This window comes from Macrosteles quadrilineatus, unplaced genomic scaffold (assembly GCF_028750875.1).
Source record: "Macrosteles quadrilineatus isolate MER2022 unplaced genomic scaffold, UCM_ALF_1.0 Scaffold_5__1_contigs__length_97177068, whole genome shotgun sequence".
Classification (NCBI taxonomy): domain Eukaryota; kingdom Metazoa; phylum Arthropoda; class Insecta; order Hemiptera; family Cicadellidae; genus Macrosteles; species Macrosteles quadrilineatus.
Genome location: NW_026542598.1, coordinates 44,901,548 through 44,928,985, shown reverse-complemented (window position 1 = coordinate 44,928,985; position 27,438 = coordinate 44,901,548). Strand labels below are relative to the sequence as shown.

Below are 27,438 nucleotides of genomic sequence, written 5' to 3'. Positions count from 1 at the left end.
AACCAGAGATTGTTTGAATCGGTGCTATGTTGGCGGCAGGATAGAGCTTCGATTTCAAACATAGCATTATTTTTCGTCAATTTCATTTTGTCACAATTAGTTTTATCGGGCACTGAAGAATATTTGACTGAAACATAAAAACCAAAAATTTGGTACCAAACAAGAATCGAATGACGTTGAGACTCATACAATTACAAATTCTAAAGCTTTCATGATCTCGGCTGGTGCATCAGAGTTCTCAAGTGCAGCTGGAAGAACCGTTTGTTTGTTAATATTTCAATGACGGAATCAAGTGGGAGACGGACAACGGCCCAGATCTTTGTTTGGGTTAATCCCCTAATTTATGGCCTGAGGGGCCGGGGTGTTCACCGGAGGAGGGGTGGGAAATCGAGAATTTTGAATCCCACCGGAGGCGATAACTTTTTGTTAACGATTTCTCTTAGAATGCGATTACTTCTTAACTGTACATCTTTGGTTAGAATTTAAGGCATTTATAATTTTATGATCAGAACTATTTTTCGATTAGTAAACCTTTATGCGATTGTTTCATTATCAGCAAGTTTGGTTGGTTTGGGTTAGGTTATGACCCAGTTTAATTTTATAATTTAAAAATTATAAAATTGAATTTTAGGCATTTGTGATTTTATTTTATCGACATAAAACTATTTTTTTGATTGGTAAACCTTCATTCGATATTTTCATTATCTGAAAGTTTGGTTAGTTTGGTTAGGTTATGACAGTTAAATTAAATTTAAATTTAACCTACAAACGATACGTTTTGACAGAGACTCATTTTGCCGCCAACAGTTTAGCTATGCACGGTATGATGCGGAAGCGTTCGACACCAACCTAGAACTGACAGGTCAACCGACCGTGATTAATAGGATTACAGCCTGGACCATGTGCCTACACCAGAATCAAGTAGGCTACTTTAAAAACAAACTTATCAAAACTTTTAGTTTAAACTAAAAAAAGTAATTTACAGAATTTACAACAAATGAAGCAACAATTATGAAGATATAATTACCCACTATACCCCCTTTCACTAATACCCCTCCCCTGAATTAATCGGGTCGCTGGAATTTTACCCCCTGGGCAAAGCTGACGTCACTATGCTGGGCGCTCTATAGTTTTTTCGCGGCCGGAATGTTACCCACTGGTTTGTGACGTCAGTTTTGCCCAGGGGTAAAATTCCAGGGGGATAAAAATCCGCTACCCCAATCACTCTTACGCTCTGCGAAGTCAAACGGCAGTCGTGCCAACCTGACGGGGTTTGACAGTGTATGACCCTCACGACTTGCACACGCTCCGCTACCCCAATCACTCTTACGCTCTGCGAAGTCAAACGGCACTCGTGCCTACCTGACGGGGTTTGACAGTGTATGACCCTCACGACTTGCACACGCTCCGCTACCCCAATTACTCTTACGCTCTGCGAAGTCAAACGGCACTCGTGCCTACCTGACGGGTTTTGACAGTGTATGACCCTCACGACTTGCACACTCTCCGCTACCCCAATCACTCTTACGCTCTGCGAAGTCAAACAGCACTCGTGTCTACCCGACGGGTTTTGACAGTGTATGACCCTCACGAGTTGCACACTCTCCGCTAACCAATCACTCTTACGCTCTGCGAAGTCAAACGGCACTCGTGTCTACCTGACGGGTTTTGACAGTGTATGGCCCTCACGACTTGCACACGCTCCGCTACCCCAATTACTCCTACGCTCTGCGAAGTCAAACGGCACTCGTGCCTACCTGACGGGTTTTGACAGTGTATGACCCTCACGAGTTGCACACTCTTCGCTACCCAATCACTCTTACGCTCTGCGAAGTCAAACGGCACTCGTGCCTACCTGACGGGGTTTGACAGTGTATGACCCTCACGACTTGCACACTCTCCACTACCACAATTACTCTTACGCTCTGCGAACTCAAACGGCACTCGTGCCTACCTAACGGGTTTTGACAGTGTATGACCCTCACGAGTTGCACACTCTCCGCTACCCAATCACTCTTACGCTCTGCGAAGTCAAACGGCACTCGTGTCTACCTGACGGGTTTTGACAGTGTATGACCCTCACGACTTGCACACGCTCCGCTACCACAATTACTCTTACGCTCTGCGAAGTCAAACGGCAGTCGTGTCTACCTGACGGGTTTTGACAGTGTATGACCCTCACGACTTGCACACGCTCCGCTACCACAATTACTCTTACGCTCTGCGAAGTCAAACGGCAGTCGTGTCTACCTGACGGGTTTTGACAGTGTATGACCCTCACGACCGACTTGCACACTCTCCGCTACCCAATCACTCTTACGCTCTGCGAAGTCAAACGGCAGTCGTGCCTACCTGACGGGTTTTTGACAGTGTATGACCCTCACGACCGACTTGCACACTCTCCGCTACCCAATCACTCTTACGCTCTGCGAAGTCAAACGGCAGTCGTGCCTACCTGACGGGTTTTTGACAGTGTATGACCCTCACGACCGACTTGCACACTCTCCGCTACCCAATCACTCTTACGCTCTGCGAAGTCAAACGGCAGTCGTGCCTATGAATTTAAAGAACAAAATTTTCTTAAACCGTGTCCTCTCCCATAACTGCAATAAGCATTTAATACTTATATGCCAACCCCGTACCATTTAGACCATAGACGGGTACTCTGCCAGTTAAATATAGATTAATGTTTCAAATAAATAAGCGAACAGCTGATTTTCGGCCCTAGGGATGTAAGAGGAGTGTGGAGGGCTAAGCAGTCCGAGTGAAGCTCGAACTCTCGGCCCTCACTTGGCTTCTAAACCACCCTCGTCAAATTGACAAAATTGCACGCTGGATCTCCTTCATCAACTCCTTCAAATTCAAAATTTATCACATTCGAGGAAGAGACAACGTCATTGCTGATTAACGCTCTGTTACCATATGTGGCGTTTGAGGTGGTGAACTACTGAGTGACGGTGGTACTGTAAAACTAAAATACCATGTGTGCTGATATGCATGTCGAAGATGCTGATGAAAAGTAATTTCGAGATGGGTTTTGCTAACCGGGTAATGGGACCCTAACCAGTCGCAAAATAACTAGTAATCAGGCGTCATTAGGCATCTTAGGCCCTTTTTTATATTCAAGAGGATTACCACCTCATAACTTACACTAGGCTAATATCAGTTTTTTTTTATGTTGATCAGAAACAAATCTAGGGTTAGGTTTGGTCAATGGGATGTCTTTACTTTACAATAACTTTGATAAACCTGTACAAAAGGAGAATAAACTTAAAAAAATAACTGGGGTGGGGTGCAAATTTTGTGGTTATGTCCAAGAAATAAGCTTATCTCAAAACACTTTTATTTGACTTTTCATATTTGACGAAGCCATTTTCCAACATTTCAATCAGGGAAGCCTTTTTATCATCATCAAACAAAAGACCAAAGCTACCTTAGTAAATCAATTTATTCACAAACATGTTTGCTGCCTTTAGCAGAGTTAAACGTCAGGAGTCATTCAGATTATTTATTGAAAATAATATCAAAAAAAGCAAACAAACAACAAACTGTTTTTACACAAAAGATATGTTGTACTGCGATTTCTATCCTGACAGATAAATAATTTCCTTCTGAGTTTGTTTAAATATTACAATAATTTGTATTACATTTGAGCTTTTTAGGGACTTTTGTCCCTACAAGCCCCTAGTGATTCGTTAAGAAATATACTAGTGACCTATTTGAAAGATAAGTTTTTACTCAACACAAGAAATAAATCAATCGTTTTCTCTTTTTTTGTAGTTGTTTATTTACATTATAGAATGAAAAAACAAATCTGCTGCACTATTATATTGAACATTGTACTGTTGAAAAGCGAGTAGTCAAAATGTCAATCTTCAACAAGCATGCCAATCGCCAACGTAGTTTAGTTAATTTGTTTCATTCATGTCGCTAGGTGGGATAACCTCTTTGACGGCAAACGGACGTTCATAGGTACAGAATTTTTCACACCAGTACCAGGAGAATGTAAAAGCCGATTTGATTGCTTCCCCAAAGTCGATCCTGTAACCCTTATCTGATGTCCAGGCGTGATCGGTGTATACTCGGCAATTCCAATATCCGTCGTTTAAGTACTGAACAGATATTCTCTTGTAAGACATGTTTTGTTTTTCCTCTCCTCTTATTCTGATGAGCCTGAGCACTAGGTTGCTATCCACATCACTAAGCTTTATAGGCTTGTTTTCGCGGAGAGTCAAGGTGAAGTATTCTATTGCATGGCCTTTGTAATATACAACCAACCAGAGATTGTTTGAATCGGTGCTATGTTGGCGGCAGGATAGAGCTTCGATTTCAAACATAGCATTATTTTTCGTCAATTTCATTTTGTCACAATTAGTTTTATCGGGCACTGAAGAATATTTGACTGAAACATAAAAACCAAAAATTTGGTACCAAACAAGAATCGAATGACGTTGAGACTCATACAATTACAAATTCTAAAGCTTTCATGATCTCGGCTGGTGCATCAGAGTTCTCAAGTGCAGCTGGAAGAACCGTTTGTTTGTTAATATTTCAATGACGGAATCAAGTGGGAGACGGACAACGGCCCAGATCTTTGTTTGGGTTAATCCCCTAATTTATGGCCTGAGGGGCCGGGGTGTTCACCGGAGGAGGGGTGGGAAATCGAGAATTTTGAATCCCACCGGAGGCGATAACTTTTTGTTAACGATTTCTCTTAGAATGCGATTACTTCTTAACTGTACATCTTTGGTTAGAATTTAAGGCATTTATAATTTTATGATCAGAACTATTTTTCGATTAGTAAACCTTTATGCGATTGTTTCATTATCAGCAAGTTTGGTTGGTTTGGGTTAGGTTATGACCCAGTTTAATTTTATAATTTAAAAATTATAAAATTGAATTTTAGGCATTTGTGATTTTATTTTATCGACATAAAACTATTTTTTTGATTGGTAAACCTTCATTCGATATTTTCATTATCTGAAAGTTTGGTTAGTTTGGTTAGGTTATGACAGTTAAATTAAATTTAAATTTAACCTACAAACGATACGTTTTGACAGAGACTCATTTTGCCGCCAACGGTTTAGCTATGCACGGTATGATGCAGAAGCGTTCGACACCAACCTAGAACTGACAGGTCAACCGACCGTGATTAATAGGATTACAGCCTGGACCATGTGCCTACACCAGAATCAAGTAGGCTACTTTAAAAACAAACTTATCAAAACTTTTAGTTTAAACTAAAAAAAGTAATTTACAGAATTTACAACAAATGAAGCAACAATTATGAAGATATAATTACCCACTATACCCCCTTTCACTAATACCCCTCCCCTGAATTAATCGGGTCGCTGGAATTTTACCCCCTGGGCAAAGCTGACGTCACTATGCTGGGCGCTCTATAGTTTTTTCGCGGCCGGAATGTTACCCACTGGTTTGTGACGTCAGTTTTGCCCAGGGGTAAAATTCCAGGGGGATAAAAATCCGCTACCCCAATCACTCTTACGCTCTGCGAAGTCAAACGGCAGTCGTGCCAACCTGACGGGGTTTGACAGTGTATGACCCTCACGACTTGCACACGCTCCGCTACCCCAATCACTCTTACGCTCTGCGAAGTCAAACGGCACTCGTGCCTACCTGACGGGGTTTGACAGTGTATGACCCTCACGACTTGCACACTCTCCGCTACCCAATCACTCTTACGCTCTGCGAAATCAAACGGCACTCGTGCCTACCTGACGGGGTTTGACAGTGTATGACCCTCACGACTTGCACACGCTCCGCTACCCCAATTACTCTTACGCTCTGCGAAGTCAAACGGCACTCGTGCCTACCTGACGGGTTTTGACAGTGTATGACCCTCACGACTTGCACACTCTCCGCTAACCAATCACTCTTACGCTCTGCGAAGTCAAACGGCACTCGTGTCTACCTGACGGGTTTTGACAGTGTATGGCCCTCACGACTTGCACACGCTCCGCTACCCCAATTACTCCTACGCTCTGCGAAGTCAAACGGCACTCGTGCCTACCTGACGGGTTTTGACAGTGTATGACCCTCACGAGTTGCACACTCTTCGCTACCCAATCACTCTTACGCTCTGCGAAGTCAAACGGCACTCGTGCCTACCTGACGGGGTTTGACAGTGTATGACCCTCACGACTTGCACACTCTCCACTACCACAATTACTCTTACGCTCTGCGAAGTCAAACGGCACTCGTGTCTACCTGACGGGTTTTGACAGTGTATGACCCTCACGACTTGCACACGCTCCGCTACCACAATTACTCTTACGCTCTGCGAAGTCAAACGGCAGTCGTGTCTACCTGACGGGTTTTGACAGTGTATGACCCTCACGACTTGCACACGCTCCGCTACCACAATTACTCTTACGCTCTGCGAAGTCAAACGGCAGTCGTGTCTACCTGACGGGTTTTGACAGTGTATGACCCTCACGACCGACTTGCACACTCTCCGCTACCCAATCACTCTTACGCTCTGCGAAGTCAAACGGCAGTCGTGCCTACCTTACGGGTTTTTGACAGTGTATGACCCTCACGACCGACTTGCACACTCTCCGCTACCCAATCACTCTTACGCTCTGCGAAGTCAAACGGCAGTCGTGCCTACCTGACGGGTTTTTGACAGTGTATGACCCTCACGACCGACTTGCACACTCTCCGCTACCCAATCACTCTTACGCTCTGCGAAGTCAAACGGCAGTCGTGCCTACCTGACGGGTTTTTGACAGTGTATGACCCTCACGACCGACTTGCACACTCTCCGCTACCCAATCACTCTTACGCTCTGCGAAGTCAAACGGCAGTCGTGCCTACCTGACGGGTTTTTGACAGTGTATGACCCTCACGACCGACTTGCACACTCTTCGCTACCCAATCACTCTTACGCTCTGCGAAGTCAAACGGCAGTCGTGCCTACCTGACGGGTTTTTGACAGTGTATGACCCTCACGACCATCTAGCACACTCTCCACTTCCCCTTCTGGGTTGCTCGCACAATTCTCGGTATGTCAACGACAATTCTCCACCGCACCTTATTGTTTTTTTTTTGTCATATTTGAGCGGCTAATCACAACGAAAGCCCAGAGAACACGAGAAGGACATGCGAGACGAGGGACTTCCTTTTGAAAAAGATCCATAAAATAAATTAACAAATAAATTTGTTAACATAATCATGTAAAGTTCGTAGGGTAGAGAAAACCACTACTGTAAAGGTATTGTAGGATGACAAGCTGTTATTTATTCGTCACCTTTTATTTAATCAACCAAGATATACGTGGAAGGTAAAGGGCGCTCTGAGGTTAATCTCCCCCCGTTTGCGCGGTTTATGTGCCGACCTCGAGTGTAGTGTTAACATATAAACTACACACCCTGTCAGTAATCAACCGAAGCGAAGGGCTAATGGACTTTTCCTTGTCTCCATAAGTCTCACACGTACATTTTATATTTAAAGTTGTTTTTTTTTTTCTCCTCAAGAGTCCTTGGAGGCTGGTGGCCATCTTGGTTTAATTTCAAACAGCCACTGAAGATTTATTTACCATCTAAAAATATTTTTCAAATACCAAATATCTAGGGCAGAGTGAAATTAGAAATTTGCATTTTAGTTTTATGACTGTTTTATCATTTGAAACAGCCCAATGACTCTTACCAATAAGCGCATATCAATACACTTCAACGCTTCAATGTATTTTTTTTAAATCTCTACAAAATGGTGTTGAAAGAAATTGCAAAATGTTAAGATTTGTTGTTAAAAATGGGAATACCCAATGCTTACCACCATAAAGACCCCCATCACCCCATTCGCATTGTCAGATTATACTGGTTCACGAATTTGTTTGAATTATTGTAGGTTTACAGGGTTATACAAAATTTCATCCAAATCGGATATTTTTATTCGAGTAAAGAGTAACGGACACAAATACATATAATATATCTATCTATCTATCTATCTATCTATACTATTATAAAAAAGAGGTGGTTGCTGTATGTGTGTATGTGTGTATGGGAAAAGTAAACTCGAAAAATACTGGTCGGATTGGGCTGAAATTTGGCATGATGATAGCTCACATTCCCGATTAACATATAGGCATATTCTTATTTCAAAAATCCTTTCGGGCTCCGCCCCAGTGGCTCTGGAGTTTCCCATGTTAACCTTATGAGAAATGGAATTATTGAATCTTAACAGCTATTTCAATTAAACAAGTTGGTTCTGTTCTATGATGTTCAATAGCATTAAAGTTACAAGGATTACCAACAGGGTGCAGCACTATTATTTCTTTTACATTTATGACAACAGCTAATTTGCAACCAAAAGGTGAGTGAGCGTAGCGAACGAACTTCAACCTGGAGGCGAGTTAGCGTAGCGAACGAGCTAACCTGAAGGCAAGTGAGCGCAGCGAACGAGCTCCAACCTAAAGGTGAGTGAGCGTAGCGAACGAGCTCCAACCTAAAGGTGAGTGAGCGTAGCGAACAAACTTCAACCAGGACGTGATTGAGCCATGCGAACGAGATAATCTTGAAAATTAAGAAGTTAAACGGGGCAAAGCCCGCGGGTTACAGCTAGTATAATATAAATTTGAACGGATGGTGTTTTAGGCCTCTAGGGACGTCAAAACGAAAGAATAAATCGGCCCGGGTCTAAGTGATACCACGAGACCTTCAGCTAATAGCTTAATCCCTATAAAGGAAGTTCACTAAAAATAATATGTTGATATTTGAAACTGAAAAAACTGTCATCTTTATAAAAAAAATTTAAAAGCTTAATTTAAGAATTAATGCTCTGTAAAATATATTTCAAATATATTAAAAACTATAACCTACCTATATAATTCTTTCCCGCCTCGTAATCCTTGATAATCTCGTTACATTCGTCCATTGCTATGTATCTCAGATCATTGCCATAATATGTGTCACACCACCATTTCCCTGCATTAAGGAACTTAATAAGGTATAATGGCATGCCGTAAAAATCTCTCTTGTCCACATTGATATATTCGCACACATTTTCTTTGACGTCTTTATGCAACTTTTCCTTATTCTCTAGGTTGCTTAAGATGACATTTTCAACCTCGTAGACTCCTACGAATTTGGGATCTCTAAAGGTAAATATATTACCAATTTGATTTAGCCAGTTGTTCGTGTTCTTCTGTGTATGAACTTCTATACGCACCCCTAAGTTGTTACTCCCAATTGTACGAGCTGTGAACTTGGCGATGAATTTGAAAATCGTGTTCTTGTTCTTACACACTTCTACAGAGTCTTCGATGTATGCAAGGTTTGCTCGACTAAGTTCATTCGTCCCCTTGACAACTGCAATAAAAATGAAATATATGGCTTGTGTATATAAAGGGTGATTTGTACTCAGTGTGACAAAATTTTTTTGGTGTAAGTACAAAGTAAATGGAGTGTGATGATGCATATCAAATGTTCCAAGTCTAAAAATTAGCTTCACAAAAAATTATTTTATGTTTTTCAAAAATAACCATGCTTTTAAACTTAATACAGCGATTTCTAAATTACCTGTATATTTATTTGAGTAAATAATGTCATTTTCGTGTTCTACATTAAATTTTGAACGAGAATAATACAAAATAACGGAGGTTCAGTTGTAAAAACTCCATTGTAAATAGATTCAAAGATAGAAATTAAGATGTGTGATAAAAATTTTAAAAACAATGGTCTATTGCATTTTTCCACACCCTGTATACAAGAAAGTGTCGGAATATGTTAAAAACTGCGCCATTTTATAAGCTTTCCAACCTTATGTGTGAAGTTTGGTGCAGATCCGTCAAAAGGGCTCTGCCCCAGTGGCTCTTGAGTTTCCCATGTTAACGTTATGTTAACGTTATATTTAAAGGGAATTAAAGAATCTTAACAGCTGGTTCAACTAAGCAATTTGATTCTGTGATGTTCAATAGGATTCAAAAGTTAATAGGTTTACCAACAGGATGCAGCACGATTTTTTTTCATTTATGACAACAGCTAATTTGCAACCAAAATGTGAGTGAGCGTAGCGAACGAACTTCAACCTGGAGGCGAGTTAGCGTAGCGAACGAGCTAACCTGAAGGCAAGTGAGCGCAGCGAACGAGCTCCAACGTAAAGGTGAGTGAGCGTAGCGAACGAACTTCAACTAGGATCTTGAAAATGAACAAGCATTTGACATAAAACCACATTAGGACAGGACGACGTCTGTCGGGCCAGCTAGTTACTGATAAAAATAAACTGTTTCAGTAATCTGACACTTACTTTCTCCCACTAGCTTGCAATAGGATTTCGGTCCGTGGTACGAACGCTATTTTTCATCACACTATACCTTATTACCACTATTCACCACAATAATAATGCACACTGATAGTCAACACAACTACAACTTTAAGGTTATGTGAAGAAATAATTTGGAAATCAGCAAAAATAATAATAAATATTTGTTAGGCAGTGGTGACAATAAAACAATTCTATTGCAATGCTATGGATATTTATTGTGTATTTAATATGCATTCATGTTTTGAAAAAGTAAGCGGGCAGCTGATTTTGCGGCCCTAGAGATGTAAAAACCTGTTTTCCGTTACTTTATAAGGTTTATGAGAAAATCACACAAATTAATGAAATAAAATGAAAAATGTCTTTATTTAAGAGGCGAAGTTAGGACTTGCAAGTCCTCTCTACCACTTAACCTCTAAAGTATAAATAAATAAAAACTTATTCACTTATATAAGTAAATTTAAATAATCTAAAGTAATACATAAAATGAGTAAACATGAAGAAATTAAGTTTAGTAATCCTACAAAAATCCCATTCCACAAGCCAACAACCCCTCACGCCAGCGCCAGAGACTCACTCACACCTACTGCTCAATATAATAGATTTAATCTTTGCCCCAAACCTCGCACGGTTTCCTATGGATTTGATATGGCCAGGAAGAGAATTCCACATTCGAATTGCAGATACCAAGAAGGATTTGTTAAAAACTGTTGACCGGTGAATTGGTGTAGATAAAAGGTGAGAGCCTCTACGAGTGGCACGGGTGCTGATGTCAGAAATAAAATGGAAGTTGTCTGATAAATAAAATACAATAACTTTTCAACTTCAATTTTTACAGCAATTAATGAGCTAATTAACTTTTGTTGAGTTAAAAGGACTAAACTAATTGTTTTTGTGAGAATCAAATTATATCAAATAAAATATTATTTATGGCCGTATAAAACACAGTAACTGCATGGCTTGAGTTACATTATTCAAATACCTAAATAAAATACAACATTACACATTCGTAACAAACCCCTACTACCTATTTATAACAGAATAAAAACAGTTTTCTATTTTAAATATTTTAAGTTTTCGTTTGAATACATTGGTGTCACTTATTTATTGACTTGAGCTTGTCGGGCAGGGAGTTGAACAATATTGTGGCATTATAAAACACACCACATGGCGTTTAAAGAAGGAAGTTTTATGGTGTGGAACATTTAAATCGGTTCTTTTTCTAGTAATTTAAATTGGAGTGAGGAATTAAAGGTAAAAAAAGCTATGGTTTTGCTTTGAAAATATTAAAGAATCTATATAAATAAAATTAGAGTTTTGTCTGTACATTGCTCAGAATCATAAATTTTTAGGTCATTTTTACGTTTTATACATTAAAGAAGCCGAAAAAAGTCTCATCTAAATTTCTGTCTGTCTGTCTTTCTGTAACACTCATGATGGCATTTTACGCAATCTTCTCCAGGAAAACGAGAATACCTATCTAGATCCAAGCCATTTTAATGTATTCACTAGATTGGTGAGAGTGTCCTTAGCCATAAAAATATGGCCTCACTAATTTGTAAATAAAATTAAGGACGTTCAAAAATGCAGTTTTGTGCGATTTTTGTCAAGTTTTCGTCCTATATTTATCACATCGTCATCTATAAAATAACGAACAGCTGTTCGGATCAAGATTATTTCTTCTAACTGTCACTGATATGTTTACAAATGTTGTTTACGAATACCGCAACCATTTCCGATCACGTTTTGAAGGCAAGTCCCATCCAAGTGAGATTAAAAACGTGTTTCTTACATAAAGGATTTAATTAACCGCAAGTGGACTAATATAGTGTAACCGTAAATTAAATAACTAGGCATCATCCAGGTCAGGAACCAGAGATTCTTTGTGTATAAAATTGTTCTTCAGTTTTGATAACCAGAAAGAAGACTTAAATTTAATAATGATCGTCGCCAATAGCTTAGAAACAATGTTTCCACTCATTGATGGTGCTTCAATGGCGGTTGTGTAAAGTGTAAAGTAAAAATTACAACTGCAGTGGGTGATTGAAACAGAGGTTTACGGATGATGCTAAACTCGATTTTCCAATGTGTCCCTTTCTGTTCCTACCATGGACTATATACATATATGGTCAATAGTTCCTACTCACCGTGTGATGCAATCGCTGGACCATACAGCCAATAGGCCCGTAGCCCATCTCTTGGGTACGTACGCCTACCCAATTAGAACAACCTTTTTCGTCGACGATTTTTGATACCGGTACTTTTCCCTAGAATACACGGCCTACCTACTTAAGAAATAAAATTACAAACTTCCAAAACCCCAACGTTGTGTGATTTTAATCACATTTCCTTAATCATTGTTTAGGGAATACGTAATCTATTAAATAACAAAAAGTTGTTGTATAAGATTGTTTTTTTTTTCAAACTGACACAGATAAGTTTACATTAAAAGTTGTTTACAAATAAAGCAATTAATGGGAAATAACTTTGATTGCCGATAACTTTTTACGAGAAAATCCAAAACCAAGTGATCAATAACCTTTATTAACGCATATAATTGGTCTTATGTACTATAGTTCTTAACCGTAAACGTTGGTTTTTGGTACTGGTTCTTTTCCTTTGAACCGGTAGTAGCAGCAAGAATCATTTTTACGTAGTCTACCAACACATTACTGTAATTTACAAATTAGTTATCGTTTGTGTTGCACCTTATTTATTACAGGCATATTCAATTTAATTGATGTCTTAACTGTATAAGTTTTGCTTTTTCTGTCTGGATTCCAAAATGTTAGTTTATACTAAGAAAACGATAACGCATTTTAGTAAAACATTTATGCAGCAAACCATCATGAAATGTTAATACGCTTTAAACGTTGTTTATGTATCAATAGTTCGTGGCCTATTTTGGTAATTTTTATCATAAATTACCAATCTAAATCGTCTATAGTACTTCATTTCATATAGCAAGCCGACTCATGTAGCATTTCGACAGCATTTCGGGTCATCTTCGGTCTAAGCAAATATAAAAAATTTTATAACATTAACAAAGATTTCAAATAATAATTGTATATGTACTTTGTTATGCTTAAAGCATAGCAAATTCCCTAATTAAGTTCTGTATTTGTTTGTGTATGTCTGTTGGTAACGCATTAATGATCTAATTTCTCAGTGTTTCACGGAAAGGACAAGACCACCTTGATAATGAAAATGTCAATACAAATAAAGTGTTAAATTGTGAGGTTGAGGTAGTACCTTAAATACTTTTAACCATTGTGGAAAGTAAATTTCAATTATAGGCCTACCTCAGGGCTATGCCTCATAGATATTTAAAGAATTTTTTAGTTTAATCATTGGATTTAACATATGGACCAACAAGATCCGGGTGACATTTAATTGCGAAGCATTATTTTTGGCTTGAAACTGTCAGATACTGTATTTGCGAAGGTTTATACAGGGTGTTGAAAATGTCTGGAACCAACATTATATCTGGTGAGTGGTCAAAGAAAAACAACTGATATTTTGTGTACAGATATACTATGGTTTTACCTATCTTTTGGTGCCTTATGACAATTTTTACCACTTATAGGGAACGTCCTGTGCAGGATGCAGTAAAAAGTTTTAATGGAAGCCTATGATAAATGATACATCATTTTAAAGGCCATTTTTTTCTGATTAAGGAGCCACAAGTTTCATCTCAAAAGGACCACCCTAGCAAAAATGGCAACTGTTCGAAATTTAAAAAACCACTTATAGGGAACGTCCTGTGGAGGATGCAGTAAAAAGTTTTAATGGAAGCCTATGGTAAATGATACATCATTTTAAAGGCCATTTTTTTTCTGAGTAAGGAGCCACAAGTTTCATCTCAAAAGGACCACCCTAGCAAAAATGGCGACTGTTTGAAATTTAAAAAACCACTTATAGGGAACGGAATTTTTAAATTTCAAACAGTCGCCATTTTTGCTAGGGTGGTCCTTTTGAGATGAAACTTGTGGCTACTTACTCAGAAAAAAATGGCCTTTAAAATGATGTATCATTTACCATAGGCTTCCATTAAAACTTTTTACTGCATCCTCCACAGGACGTTCCCTATAAGTGGTAAAAATTTTCATAAGGCACCAAAAGATAGGTAAAACCATAGTATATTCGTACACAAAATATCAGTTGTTTTTCTTTAACCACTCACCAGATATAATGTTGGTTCCAGACATTTTCAACACCCTGTATAATAGTTTTGTCAGCATATCTGAAAGTATGCAAACCAACTGCTGTGCTTAATATAAGAAGGTTTTAACTGACTACGATAAGATCCCCGTGCGTAGAACGGGCACACAGCTAGTCGTAAATATAGATGCAAGGGAAAGTGAGTATAAGTTAATGAAAATCGATTTACATGATTCTCTCCAACCAGCAATAACCCGCACAGCCTTTTTCTGGAGTGCAGAAATATGTTTTGTTGCAGATGTTTCAGTTCCCTATACCGTGACTGCATATGAGAGATAGGGGAACACCACTGCATAGTATGCTGAGAGAAGAACAGTTTTTTTTCCTGCAAATAGAGCCAGCCGACGTAAAACAAAAGTGCCGGAATTTATCCTTCGTGCGCCAATGTCAGTATGACATGTGAATTTCAGACTCTTGTCAATGTTAAGCCCTAAAAACTTCAAATCGTTCACAGGGGACACCGCAACATCGTAGATCCAAACACAGGGATGAGATAAACTCTTTGATGATATGCTGAAGTCAATTACCTTGAGGCACACCAGCTTTGACAAACAAGACATCAGGATTGCACTTTTTAGGGTGTTATTGTCTGTGTATGGTAATTGAACGACTTGCCTTCGTCCCCTGAGATAAGAAGACAACCATGGATTCGTCACTCCTCGTACTCCAACGTTGTCAAGCTTTTCTAGCAATAAATCATGAGATACCATATCAAAAGTTTTCCGCAGATCAAAGAAGACTTCAGAGGCAGGATGCTCTTTTGTCTAATGCATTCACAACCTATCGATGATTCAAAAACATTGCATTGACAGTAGACCTACCTTTGACGAAACCAAACTGATTGGGGCACAAAAGATTGTTTTGGTTCACGAAAGTCAACAACCTATTTAAAATACCTGCCTTTTCAATCGTTTTTGAAAATGTTGGAAGTTATTGAAATAGGTCTAAATCATTAGATCTTGAACACTGCTTTACTAGTAGACTGGCTTTACAATAGATAATTTTATTGCGACTGATAAACTTCGCGTTTGAAAGGATTGGTTGATGATATGAACCAAACGATATACCAAAAATTCACAACAGGACTTCAGAAGATTTGATGACACACTATCACAGCCTGATGATGGCTTTGTTTTCAAGGAGATGATTATTTCTACTACCTCTTTCTTGCTTACAGGTGTTAAGAAAAACAAGGTTTCAGAAGAAACAGATTTCAAATTAGAAGAAGAATTTCGGCGAGCATTTCAATTTTCACTGCCTATTTACACAAAAAATCTATTGAACATATTAGAAACCAATTTTCAATCACCAATACTTGAACCACTCTCATCCTTGATGTTGATAATATCAGAAGATGGTTTCCTCAAGCCTCTATTTTCATTTACAATCTTTCAGACAATCTCGGTTTTATTAACAGACGTATTTATAATATCAAGCACTTTAAAAGACTTGGCAGCTTTGATGCTATTCCTAAACTGTCTTTTCAACAAGAGAAAGTGTTGTCTAATGACGTGCGAAGAATCCACACCCTTTGCAAAGCAATGCCAATGAGCAACATTATCACGGAGTTTCAGTAGAGATGTTGATTCAAGGGCACTTTTCTGTGTCAGGCAAGCTTGTGAATTTTGGTCTTTTTTCTGTAAAGGATCGTTCTGATTTTCCGTTATTTTAGGGGTTTTATGGGGAAACCACCCTTGAATAAAATTTTAAAAACTTTAACAAATGTCTGGAGGAACTGTGGACTAGTCACATGCCAAATTCCATTACAATCGGACCACAAGTGTTGCGATGTAGCTCCTATGTAGCTCTGTACACTTCCACACACACACACATACACACACGCACACATACACACACACCTAAACATACATACATTAAGGACAAGTATGTTATAAGTTAAAAATAAATTTAAGATTTTACAAAAGCACACTTACTGTTCCATTTTTTTTCTTCTCCAGAGCATTGTATGACAATCTGAAAATTTCCAATATTTCAATTTAATTTTTAACGTAAAGAACTTTGAAGTAAGCTATAGAGCTAGTTTTATTTTTGGTTGTTATTATTTACCATCTTAACATATATGGCTTGAGCAGAACCAAGTCCCTGGAACTACACTAAAGGGCCCAAGTAGGCTACCTGAACCGTGCCACCGGGTTCCCGGAACTACACCAAAGGACCCAGTTAGGCTCTCAAACTGCGCCACCATGTTCCCGGGACTACAGAAAAGGGCCCAGTTAGGCTACCTGAACTGTGCCACCGGGTTCCCGGGACTACACCAAAGGACCCAGAACTGCGCCAAAAAGATTCAATCTACCTCTAAAGTATCAATCTAACTTACACAGCTTACTGGGACTGGCTGATTTGTCTACTCTTCGAACGTCTATCATTTGAATCTACTCTAACTCAATTAAAATTTGAATAACAATTTAAATTAATATGAAAAATACACTTTTGCTGAACTACTGTGAAATCACCTGTTTAGGTTTAGTACGGTGCAATTAGACCTAAACCAAGACATCAAGAAAAGTTTCAAACCAGCGCCAAATTGTTTTGAATACACTTCCCTCATTATGTAAAAAAGTTACACTGATTTGAGTGGGGATAGACCAAATCCGAGCAGTGGTCAAATTTAATCCGAGGAAAGGTTTAGGGTCTAGGTCTTTCAATGAGACCTATGGTAATAGCTTATTCCCTATATGGAAAAGAGTATTCTAGCACGACTAAATAAAGAATATTTTGAGGTTTCTAGTCATAGTACGGCAGCTTACAACCCCTGATGTTGTTGACCTGCTATCACGAAAAATGACTAAGATGTCTCTATTAATTCAAGGAGGCCATTTTAAACGTAACGAAATAAGAAAAAAAAAACTAATTAAGTGAAAACAAGCTGTTGCAATTATTCTTTGCAACGGGCAGGACGTTGATGAACGAGTCCAAGTATCTATTTCAAATCCTAATCCAAACATAATATGTTAACAATTGTTAACACGTTTACTTCATCAAATTTTAAGAAGCTACTATCTCCAAACAGGCTAGTAGCAAACATCGAAAGTGTGACAATTCGAATGGTTTCTGCTTTTTGAGTTTTGTCTGGATTTTATTAGTCCAAGCTGCACTAACTATCTAAATAATAAAACTGTCTTCTCGGTATTTTGTATACCTTTATTTTTTTATTTTAGTTATTCTTTATTTTTTTCTTTCAATCAAATTATTACCAATTAACTGTGATGTGGTGTTTTATAAATATCTAATTTTTGTTTCAATTTATAATATTTATTTACAGAGGAAATTTCTCTCGCACGGGCAGTAGCCTATATGAGAGGGATTTCATATTTAATGACTATGTCAGTATATTATTACATAACTATGGCATAACGGGCATAACTAGAAAATTTGTACTGACAAAGTATTGTAACATAGTATTTTACTTACTAAAATAAACATTATTTTTGTTCTATTTTGGTTTGATTTGATTTGGCTACCTCCATGTGAAGTTTTATTTAGATCTTTTGAGTGGTTCCCGTGCGATTAAGTAGTATACAAACACAACATCCATCATCTCATCTTGTCTTATCTTACTAATATTATAAATGTGAAAGTTTGTGTGTTTGTTTGTTTGTTTGAAGTTCAATCACGCATTAACTACTGGAAGGATTGGGCTGAAATTTGGCATGATGATAGATCCCATTGCCGATTAACATATAGGCATATTCTTATCTCAAAAATCCTTTCGGGCTCCACCCCAGTGGCTCTGTAGTTCCCCATGTTAACCTTATGAGTATTCATATTTAAAGGGAATTAAAGAATTTAGTCAGTTGTTTCAACTAAAAAAGTTGGTTCTATAATGTGCAAAAGCATTAAAATGTTATAAGGCTTACCAACAGGGTGCAGCACTATTATTTTTTGCATTTTACTAATTTGAACTAAGCAGCAACAAAAAACTGTAATACGCAATGAGAACTATCAAAGTAGGATTGTTTACAGTTAAGTTTATGTTTTTAATTTCATGAATAATTTGCGATATTTCTAATTTTTTATAATTTTTCTCTGTTGTTTAGGTGAAGTGGTATAGGTAACATTATGGCTATGGTAGATGTGTAATACTATAGTATACCGTAAATTTTTAAAATCAAATTTTATCAAACTGTGTCCTCCCCCGTTGCAAACGCAAAGCTTGAGCATAACTGCAATAAGCATTTTATTCTAATATGCCAATCCCGTACGACGGACGGGCATTCTGCTAGTATTTACATATTTAGATAATACATTGAAAAATAAAAAAAAGATAAGTTAATTGATTATATTGGCTCTTATAAAATGATACAAAATTTACAAAATTACTCATGAATAAAATTGCCCATCCCGTTTTCACCCCCTTCTACCTAAAACCGGAAGGCAAATCAGTGTAACGTTTTTAAACATGTTAAGAGAGGTTTAACTAACGATTTAGAACCCATTACAAACTTTTTTATGGGTGTCCGTGGGTTTCCTACATTTAAAAAGCCACTTTTTTTAATCATCAGATAAAATCACATTTACCCCTCAATATCTCCTGAACCATTCATAGTAGATAGGTATTGTATGGTATCATCTTGCTCGAAATGTAATGTTCTTTGTTTTGGTAATTCATAATATATCAGTAAAAACGCATCGTGTTCGAGATATTTGTAAAATAGTACAAAAGTCTTATTCCCCTCCCTCTTCTTTAAACCCTCCTTCCCAAATCCGACACTGAAACCAGTGTAACTTTTTTACACATATTAAGGGAGGTCTATTGAACAGTTTGGCACTCATTAGAAACTTTTTCTATGGGTGTACATGGTTTTTCTACATTTAAAAAAACTACTGTTTTTGAATTTTAATAAAAAATCACATTTACTCCCAAATATCTCCTGAAACGTTCATAGTAGACAGATATTCGATGATATCATTTTGTTTGAGATTTAATGTAGATTAATTTTGTAATTCATTATATTTTGAGGAAAACGCACCGTTTTTGAGGTATTTGCGAAAAAGTAAAAATAGTCCTATTTTCTTATTCCCCTCCCTCTTCTTTAAACCCTCCTCCCCAAACCCGACACTCCAATCAGTTTAACTTTTTTTTACATATTGATGGAAGTGTATTCAACAATTTGGCGCTGGTTTGAAACTTTTTTTATGTCCTGGTTTGGTCTTTTTCAGGCTTATTGCACTGTACTAGTTGTACGTTTATCAACTGCAAAAACTCATCATTACATTGTTTACTATTCAAAAGTAATGAGAACCATCTTTTTTTATTTTGCTGACCAACGCAAATAAACATTTGTTACGATTTCCTCGACTTAACACGCATTTTGTAACATCGAAAGATGTCCCATCATCGTGAGCTTAAATATAGAAGGCATAACCTAAAAAAATCTATAAGTATTGTAAGGTTTCTATCTGCAAGAGAAATTGTCCAATGTATATTTTTAATTTAAAATATTTTAGTCTTTGAAGTGTTGCCAAAAGTCCTAACTTTTAAGTAATCACTATATTCTCATTCATATTTAAAGTGCTTGATAGATTTCGCACATTATACATATTTTCTCAACTATTTTAACGACTCACTTTTAGCGAATTTCCCTATAGGGAAGTAGCTATTACCGTAGGTGGCACGGTAAGACCTAGACCCGGGACCGATTTACTTTTTCATTTTGATGTCCCCAGAGGCCAAAAACACCATTCGTTCAAATTTATATATATATATATAGACTTATATATATATATATATAGATATATATATATATATACGTCCGTGAACGCGATAACTTGAGTAATTTTTGTCCGATTTTGATTAAATTTGGTTTAAAGGTGTAAAGCGGGATAAACTTGAATGAGTTCGCGAACCAGCACGATCGGACCATGAGAACGGGGCTTTACGGGGGTTTTATGGGGTAAAAATTGGTTTTTCTCACTTTTGACCCTCAAAACACAAAATTTCCCGATTTCTCTTTAGACCTTTTTAAAGAGCTTAAAAAAACAAATAATTTAGTATATAAAAGTATTTTTGTTCGATTATTAGTAACGGAGAAAATTAAAAAAATTGTAAATTTAAAATTCCCATGTTATTCTTATGGAGAATATTGTCAAATGTTGTAGTTTGCTTGTTTATGGATATATTTTGATCAAACTTGGCAAATTTTATTTATTTTGTACTAAGCTATCAATATTTTACTCAAACACACACTTTATTAGTTTTCTTGTAGCAGCAAACCTAGGTACTCGTTAAACCTAATGTTATTAAAATATATTTAACTGAAAATCAATTCAGACAAATGGAAATTCGCTTAGTCGGCAGGTTTGCTGCGGCGGGGGTATTTACTCTTGTTATTATTTTTTATTTACTTTTAGATCTCACATTTATGTGGGCAAATGAAATTAAAGTAATATTAGTAATGGTATTGCCAAGAGTATAACGAAAGACTAATTGAATACTTCAAAATCGTTGGACCCTTACATGCCTGTGGTCAGTGTAGTAAATACATAATTACATCTTGAAATTGCTGATATTTCCTTGTCGCCATTGGCTCTACATGTTAAACCATAATTTTCAATTTTCAATACAAATTATTATTTAAAGAGGTTCCTGACATTCTATTTCGTACTAATCTGTATTATATTTACACTAACTATACTGGTAAGTTAACAACCACGATAAAAATGCTGAGATTCGATTAAAATATTTAAAATTGGTGAATTGTTCTTATAAAATAGTCGAACATTGTGCTAGGTATAATATTGTCCACACTTACCAAAATCAGAATAATCGCAAACGAAATCACCAGTTGGCTGCCCAGAGCCATTTCTATGTACTTGTATCTCCAATGTGGGACTTTCAGTTATGCCTTATTCCAATTGTAAATGTTAAAATGCCTGTTCTGTAAATTAGTTCTCTTCATTACGAAACCCATTATTAGTCATTATAAAGCAGATGTGTAATTTCGGTCGATTCTCTTTCGCTACCGTAGTTACACAACAATATGCGATAACGTATCCATCTATACTACAATACGAGTAACGTTTTGCACACAATGATTTCAAAAACGGCTGAACGGCTCCTATGATTTCCTCTAAATATTTAGGAATATCTTAGTTTCGGGCTAAAAACAATATCCATACTAGCCACTGTTCTGGCAAAATTAGTTTTTCGTTAAAAACCTTAATGAAATATTTATATTTTCAATATTGGTCTTATGGAAAGCTAGACAATAACTACTGTTCGGTACGTAAATCGAATTTAATATATTAAAAATATTTTCAAATGTTGAGTATTATTTAACAAAACAAAAAGATAGAATAATGCTGAAAATATCATAAAAAGGACGCAATTCTCATTTCAAAGAAATATGCAATTTTCTTAATTGGGTTATGAATTTTATATAATTATCTATAAATCCTTTAATCAATAAATACATCCGCCACAGCAAACCTGCAGACTAAGTGAATTTTAATTTTCCTGGCTGAATTTCAACTAAAATATTCCCTTAAAATTGACAGATTTGTTTTCTATTGAAATAACATTAATTTTAATGAGTAGTTAGGTTTGCTGCAACAGTAAGTTTTTATTGAAATGTTGATAGCATAGTATTAAAGAAACGAAATAGCCGAATTTGATTAAAATATATACACAAAATAAATATATAGTGTTAAATATAAATACAAGCAAACTACATCCGTTTTTATACTCCATAAGAATAACGTGGGAATTATAAATTTAGTTTTTAGCGAATTTCATATATATCGGGAATAAGCTATTACCGTAGTACTCCTGGTAAGGCCTGGACCTCAGACCGATCTACTTTTTCGTTTTGAGGTCCCCAGAGGCCAAAACACCCTCCGTTCAAATTCATTTATATTTATATAAGTGTGTATCTGTTAGCGCGATAACTAGAGCAAAACTGATCCGATTTTGATGTACTAACGTGTAAACTGGTGTAAACCTACGTTTATTCGAACGAGTTCACGAACCAGCATGATCGAACTATGGTCACGGGGGTTTATGGGGGGTTTAATGGGGTAAACATTGGTTTTTCCCATATTTTCCCCCACGATAAACAACCCAGTAGTTCTTTACATCGTTGGTACAAACTAGAAACAGAAAGTGCTGTGAGCGCATTCTGTCGGCCGCTCACTCAAACAGCTGTAACAATAACAAGTGTTGCAGTTATCGTAAAACTAGCTGTTGTACCCGTGCTTTGCAACGGGAAGAGGACACAAAAAAGAAACATTTTTATCTTTACATCTGTTGCATATAATAAAGTTACACATCCACCAATGCTTTTAGAAACAAAATTCAACTTTTATGGCCTTAATAGAAACGTTTAAGTTATCATTTTTAAATCTTAATTAATTTTAAATCTTGTGTAGGCTGATATGAGAAAAACTTACCATATCTTCGAATAAAACTTTCACATACATGATTTACCTTCATCTCCCTTTGTGCATACCTTTTTTCTTTATTTTTGAAATTTTAAATTTCTATTTTGAAGTTGCAAAAATACTAATTTTTTTATTTAAATGAACATTTTTTTAATTTTACTCTTTTTCATATTAAATCACAAATTCTTCCATCTTCAGTTTCTTCACTCACAATAAATCATTAGCAAAACTAAGTCAGCTGTTATAATCTTTAGAAATATTATTGAGCCTTATCAATAGTCTTTTGAAATATTAAAAAAACTATATCTGTACTATAAAAAATGTTAAACAAATAATTTTAGTATTAACGACAGCAGACAAAACTAATATGATTATCAAAGCATCAAGGACCAAGGACAAAAAAATGTAATAGCAAATACAGTATATGTTTCATTGCATCTCTGATTCTACTCTACAAAAATATCAACAAACAACTTAATACCATACCAGTTCTTTTAATCAGTTCCATCGTCTATTGCCTTTACATTTTCACACTTACCATTAAGTAAACATGGTAACAGATATTTCATTGATTTTAGAAACAAAAGAACACTGTGTACTGCTTAGTTTTATTATATTTTCCTTTCATTTAATTTAATCAGTGATGTGACAAAACACAAATAATAAATTTATCAAATAAAGTAAATGTGAACTGAAAGCTATGTTAAGATAAAATAATAGTATTTAAATCAACGATATACAATTTAATTATTGATGATATTCTTTAGTTTAATTTAAGCATTGGTATAGTAGCAAAGCACAATAACTAAATTTACCTAAATATACATATAAAAAAACAATGTGATGTGAAAGTTATGTTAAGTTAATCTTACACATGTTAAGCAGTTCGAATTTACCTAAAGTAGACTCCAAAGTCACATAAAACATCTATACATTGTTATTTTCTTATTGTTTCCATGAAAAATATCAATAACATTATTTTCATAACACTTAAGACACCTTAAAATCAAAAGTAGAGCCTGAGGTGATGCAGCAATGCGTTTAGAACATTTTGTTATTTCTATAATCATTGACATAGTTTTTGAATAAATGATCTTTGATAATTTTTTAGATTAAATAAACCAACCACATAATTGTATGAAATATTATATTAAATTTCATTGGATCAGCTGTCTTAAAATGTGAAATATGCAATTTGGCAGTTCTTCTTGTTTACATTGAAATGTCAAAGCAAATGTAAACATTGTAAGTATTCTCATTGCAGCCATGGAGACCAATCAATATTTACTTTTAAAATCCTCACCTCAGAACCTTTAAAGCCAAAGGGGCAAAGCCCATGGTCAGTATGGAAGTGTGAATAGTCCTATAATGGTCCTTGGTATGGTAACTATATTTTTGTAAAATTTAAGCCCAGTTGGTTCAGTAGTTTTTGCACCTATTAGTAATACACATACAGACAGACACCATTAGATTTTTATATAATAGTATAGATGTTTTGTTTGTCGTACAACGTTATAGTAGGTACTTCCTCATTGTCGTAATGTTATGGTGCGTTGGTAGATATTTTTATATACCTTCTTTTGAACCAGACACAGTGTCCAGTGTCATAATGAGGGAAGGATCTTGGAGGGTGATCAATTTTCGTACAAAAACGCCGTGTACTATCGGTTCAATATCGTAATACTAAGTATCGATATTATTTCGGATCAAATGGGTTCGATTCAATCGATTGATGGTTGAATGAATGTAATGAACACCATTACCGCAACAATACGATGTGTTTCCATCTGTGTTCGTGGTGTAGTGGATAGAGTACTAGCATTGACTATTGGAGACTGACTATTGGATACTGTTGTATCGATAGTCAAAGGTACTAGTCTGATGACCGAGAGGTAACCAGATTGAATCCCACCGGTGACACTAACTTTTTTGGTAAAGATTGTCCTTAGAATGCGATTACTTCTTAACTGTAGTACATCTGTTGTTAGAATTGGAGGCATATATTTTATTTTATGAACAGAACTATATTTTCAATTAGTAAACCTTCATTCGATTTTTATCTTCTATATTTTTTATATTATCGGCAAGTTTGGTTAGGTTATGACAGTTTAATTTTATTATAGAAAGCTATCATTTCGTCCGTATCACAATAAGCCTCTGACAGGATCTGTGTCAAATGACAGCTACAATCGCGTCGATAGTATATATGGTGTCGTGATTCGATAGAAAAACGAACGATAGTCACGAAATCGCACGCATTTTTAGACGAAAAAGTGGTCACCATGAAAAGAGTGGAGGCTCTTGAAACAGTTCAAATACTGAGACGAAGAACAATTCTAGCGTTTGTATTGGTGCATTAAGTAACATCTTTGATTATTGATAGAACTGGATAATCCGATTCCCAAGCCGAGTAAATTCATAGACAAAACATACTCCCTAGTAGATCCTTATGGATCAGCTAAAGACAATTTTATTGCTAGTTCCGTCCGGTGCATTGTAGGGTTGTGTTTTGTTTACAATCTGTTTCTTGTTATTTAAGTCTTTTAAAAGCTCGTTTAACCAAATAAAACTATCTAATCATTAGCAATTCGTCCCCTAGTTATAAAACCAAACAGTAAAGCACATATAATAAAATTAACCGAAAAATGATAGGGAAAAACCTTTTTGTTTCCTGAAAGTTGTTTGTAAAGTTGACGGTTTTCGTGAAATTAGGCATCAAATATTTGAAAGAGCTGCCATTTTGAAACTGTTGATGATTTTTTTAGAATAATTTTGAAAGAAAATAGGTCATAATAAGATAAACATTTTGCAAAATCTAAACGCTGTATCTCAAACAGTTTAGGAGTTATTTTTAATTTTTTTTACACATAATAATTACAGACAGACGGAAAGCTAGGCACCACAGACATGTTCCTATGGTAGAATGTGTTTGTCTTTACCTAAGCAATAACGCTATATACTTGTGTCCAGAGAGTCGCGGGACACCCTGTATATGTATTTTAAGCATCAATTCTCAAGTTTTATTAGAAACTTAGTATGACTTGATATGAGCACCATTAGTGGCCTGGCATAAATCTAAGCGAAATTTGACCTCTTCCCAGGTTTTGGTCAGTACTTCAGGGGATTTTGCACCGATACATGCGAATATTCTCTGTTGGAGGTGATTCAGATACCGAATCTGCACCGAGTAAACATCATTCTTTACTGCCAAAGGGAAAAGTCCAGAGAATTCATATCTGGACTCCTAGGAGGCCATTGGATGGGCCCTTCCCTGCCAATCCACCGATCAAGCGGTTATCGCCAACGCAAACTCTAGTGTGGTGGCACTCGATCCTGTTGAAAATAGACAGGGCCATCCTCCATCTCAATGTCATCCAACTGTGGGAAAACGAACTCCTCTAACATATCACAATAAATTAATTTCCCCGTTTATAGAATTTTTAACAATAATTAAAGGGCCTGGAACCGTATTGTGCATGAGGCCACACCAAACATTCAGCTCATAATAACAGCTGACTTGTGTTCAACAATTAACACCCATAACCAAAATGAAGCCTGTGCAAACATTAACAAGGGACGTCAACCGTTTAGATTCATTTTAAATAAAATATTATCAAAAATTAAAAAAAAATATGTAAAAAACCCTCAAACAATGGATGTAAATGCCCTAGTGTATATCATATCGAGTTATACAATGTTTCTAATAAAACTTGAAAAATGTAGCTTTAAATATAAATATAAAACACTAAACATTGTCTTTTATTTGGCATCGATATTGACCTTTCAAATGTTTCAGTTCTTTATTGGACACCCTGTGAGTTGACCATTTTACCGGGTCTACGTTTGACTTCGTAAAGTATTAACAGAACTAACGATCGCCTTACCAGATTGGGTGACATTTCATGGTTACTCCGAAGAACAACATTGGACACAGTAAGCTGTCAGGGCAGAGCCCTAGGAGAGTATTAAAATAAAATATGACTATCTCCATTAAGCCTGTGGTTATATTAGCTCACACCAATTTATGTAGTATTTGACAGTTAGTTATCATTGTGTATCACAGCATTTCGTTGCTGCTTTGATCAAATTAGCTGTTATCAGCAAGTCCAAACAAAAAGTTAATAGTGCTGCACCCTGTTTGTCAATCTTGTAACTTTATAATGCTATTTAACATTGCTGGAAGCCAGAATGTTTGCCAATGAATCAATTCAAATTTTTTTAGATTGATTCCACTCCAACAAACAGGGCAATAAATGAATGCTCTCATCATTTGCTAGACTGGATGCTGAAAGTAAATCTTAGGTCCAAATCAGAAATAAGAGTGCAAAAGAAAGGATACGTGTGATACATCATACTCCACATTAACTGTGTTGACAAAAAGGGTTCACTGAACGTAAGGAACAACACACAATTGTTTTTTCTCATTCCTTTAGTTAGTTGTTTATTAGTATGCTAGAATGAACAACACGAATCTCCTTCATTGTATACAAAAACAATGTATAAAAAAATTTGACTTTTTTATTTATCAACAATTAT

The 27,438-nt window shown here is 36.4% G+C and overlaps 1 protein-coding gene across 1 annotated transcript; it reads right to left on the bottom strand.

Moving 5' to 3' along the window:
* Positions 1–3,768: 3,768 nt before the first annotated feature.
* LOC128994902 (uncharacterized) lies at positions 3,769–21,391 on the bottom strand. The gene is made up of 4 exons (XM_054419730.1): positions 21,276–21,391; positions 16,437–16,476; positions 8,841–9,329; positions 3,769–4,402 (listed from the first exon to the last, which is right to left on the bottom strand). The coding sequence occupies exons 1-4, from the start codon at positions 21,324–21,326 to the stop codon at positions 3,909–3,911; spliced, it is 1,074 nt and encodes a 357-aa protein (XP_054275705.1). The 5' UTR covers positions 21,327–21,391; the 3' UTR covers positions 3,769–3,908.
* Positions 21,392–27,438: the final 6,047 nt, after the last annotated feature.

What these genes read in the sequence shown, in the direction of transcription:
- LOC128994902 (XM_054419730.1), bottom strand. Translation starts at nt 21,326, where the DNA reads ATGGCTCTGGGCAGCCAACTGGTGATTTCGTTTGCGATTATTCTGATT. An exon ending in AGAAGAAAAAAAATGGAACA is followed by an intron (nt 9,330 to 16,436) that starts GTAAGTGTGCTT and finishes TTTTTATTGCAG; the next exon opens with TTGTCAAGGGGACGAATGAA. An exon ending in GGCGGGAAAGAATTATATAG is followed by an intron (nt 4,403 to 8,840) that starts GTAGGTTATAGT and finishes TTTATGTTTCAG; the next exon opens with TCAAATATTCTTCAGTGCCC.